General features: G+C 43.6%; 1 protein-coding gene across 1 annotated transcript in view; it reads left to right on the forward strand.

The window, feature by feature from the left end:
* EMC2 (ER membrane protein complex subunit 2) overlaps window positions 1-1,999 on the forward strand; it is a 53,366-nt gene extending 51,367 nt beyond the window's left edge. Inside the window, exon 10 of the mRNA XM_019551892.1 lies at window positions 1,322-1,999. Within this exon, the coding sequence (XP_019407437.1) occupies window positions 1,322-1,513 (192 nt within the window). The 3' untranslated portion in view covers window positions 1,514-1,999. The remainder of the gene's footprint in view (window positions 1-1,321) is intronic.
* The last annotated feature ends 586 nt before the right edge of the window (window positions 2,000-2,585 follow it).

The raw sequence follows: 2,585 nt of genomic DNA on the forward strand, positions 1-2,585 counted from the left end.
GAAGCTAGTTGGAGTTCAGTTGCAGCCTTGGCTTTCCTGGTTTGCTCTCTGCAGGACTGGACCAGTGCAGAATAATCCTCCTTGGAGGTGAATCTCATCCTCCATCCTTTGTAGGCCTTTCTTTTTAGCCTCAGGAGGTCTGCTAGATCCCTGGAGAGTCAGGGGGGCTGCTGTGCCATCTTGCTGCCGTTCCTCCAAGATGGAATAGAATTAGCTTGTGCATTGAGGATCGTTCCCTTGAGGAGCAGCCACTCTTCCTGAACTCCCCTCTCCCTGGGGTCATGGTCCCTTAGGGCCTGACTGACAAGCCTCCTGAGCTTGTCAAAGTCCGCTTTCCTGAAGTCAAGGACTTCCGTGTTGCTGACTGACTTGCCAGCTTTACCTCGAAGGTGACGGTGATCAGCTCATGGTTGCTGTTACCCAGCTTCCCAACGATCACTAGGCCACTGATTAGGTCATCCCCAGTAGCCAGTACTAGGTCGAGCAGCACTTTGCCTCTCGTTGGCCCATAGACTTCTTGAGTCAGGTAGAGGTCATCCACGCATGAGAGGAAGCTTTGTGACTGCTCGGATTTTGCTGAGTGATCCTCCCACGAGATGTCTGGGTAATTGAAGTCACCCGTGACAACCATGGTCCTGGAGCATGCGACCTCAGCCAGTTCCTGGGCAAACTCCTGGTCAAGCTCAGGACTTTGGGTGGGAGGTTTGTAGTACACTCTCACCATTGTGTCCCCTGTACCGTGTTCCCCATGGATTTTAACCCAGAGGGTCTCCAATCATCCACCGTGGTCGCCAACATCAGCTTGCAGGGACATGTAGCTTTCCTTAAGATAGAGCGCTACACCCCCACCCCTTTTATCTACATGATCCCTCCTGTACAGGGTATAGCCATCTACACCCATGGTCCAGTCATGGGTGGAGTCCCACCAGGTCTCCGTTATCCCTATGATGTCATAATTATTTGCACTGAGCAGGAGGACGAGCTCCTCCTGCTTATTCCTCAAGCTCCTGGTATTTGTGTACAGGCAGGCAAATGTCCCCTTGGGGGCTCTTGCCTTGCCCACAGATTGTACCAGGTCTGGGGCAGGGGTGGGCTCCCTTAAGTGCCTTGGCCTGCTGGCTTGAGCTGGGGATGGGACCAGTTGGCTTCACAAGTGTCTTTTCTGCCACATTATTCATGCTTAGCTCCACGTAAGAGTTTGGTGAGTCACAAGTTTTTACTTTTCTCCTTTTGTTCCATCCTGTTAAACTGTAAGTGAAGCATCTGACATATTTCAGTTTCTCATTTTATAATTTTATCGTTTTTCTCTTTTTAATCCTAGTCTGCCAGTCATATTGCTTCCAATCCAAAAGCAAGTGCAAAAATGAAAAAAGACAATATAAAGTATGCCAGTTGGGCAGCTAACCAAATAAATAGAGCTTACCAGGTTAGTACTTTTGCCTATATTCAAAAGTTTTGTCGTGGATGTGTTTTAAATCTCCATTTTACAATAAAATGGGTTTCTGAAAGATAGGATGTGTGCATATCTTCACTGCATATGTGAACAGTCTATATGCTAGAACAGCGATTCTCAACCAGGGTGCCTTGATTTTTTTTTTTCCCAGGGTATCACAGGATGCTTTCACGATTAGCACTTCTGGATGTGCCAGTGTGATTCACAGAATAAACCCAGAGATTACAAATAGGAATCTAGTGTTAAAAACATCTCTGTTTTGTAGCATTAAAACAGGCATTTTAACCTCTGCGGTTGTCTCAGTGTCCCAAATGGTGCTTTCATTAAAAAGGAAAGGATTTTAAGAGCGTAATTTCTCTTTGGACTATTAGAACTTGGTACATTAGAGAGAGTTTCCACTTCCCACTGCCAGGCAAACATTTTCTGACTACAGAACACTCATTAAAAGATTCTTCTTTTGTTAGAGTCTTGTGTAAAGTATGGTAAAGAAATTTCAGTCAAAAAGAAGTCTCCTGTCCCATATTTATATGCTTACTGCACTTTTAGGAAAAGCCCTCCCTTACATAAATAGATAATTAGTACATTTTAGCTGTTTGTGACAATAAGCAGCAGGTAAAATGCTATTCAACCTTTGCATCTGATTTGCACACAGCTGTGTTGACTTCCATGGGCATTGAATTTAGACCTTTAGATATCTGTAAGTAAGATAGCTCAAGGAATCGCAAAGATCACAGCATACACCAGAGAAACATAAAGGGCAGAATTCTGTGGTAGGTTTATCACAGATAAGCAAAGTAGGATAACATTTAAAAAGATGTATTTCTCAACATTCACAGAAGTATTACTCTTGAAAACCGAAATAAAACACATTGCAGAGGTCAGAGAGCTTTAAAGATTTTTAAGTTATTCTAAGGACTTGAGCTGCTTAGCTTGAAACACTAGTAGATGTGATGGTCCTAATACTAGCATAATGTATTCATACTCTGGAAAACAACCCATTTTAAAATATCTCGCAGTCAGGAATTCCTTTCCATAGGGTTGACCATAGCAGATTGTCATAGTCATGCATCTGTCTTAACAACACAATTTTTTCTCAGGGAATATGACTTGTGGTTTTGCTTTGTATTTGTTT

Source organism: Crocodylus porosus, unplaced genomic scaffold (assembly GCF_001723895.1).
Source record: "Crocodylus porosus isolate Cpor-Errol unplaced genomic scaffold, CroPor_comp1, whole genome shotgun sequence".
Classification (NCBI taxonomy): Eukaryota; Metazoa; Chordata; order Crocodylia; family Crocodylidae; genus Crocodylus; species Crocodylus porosus.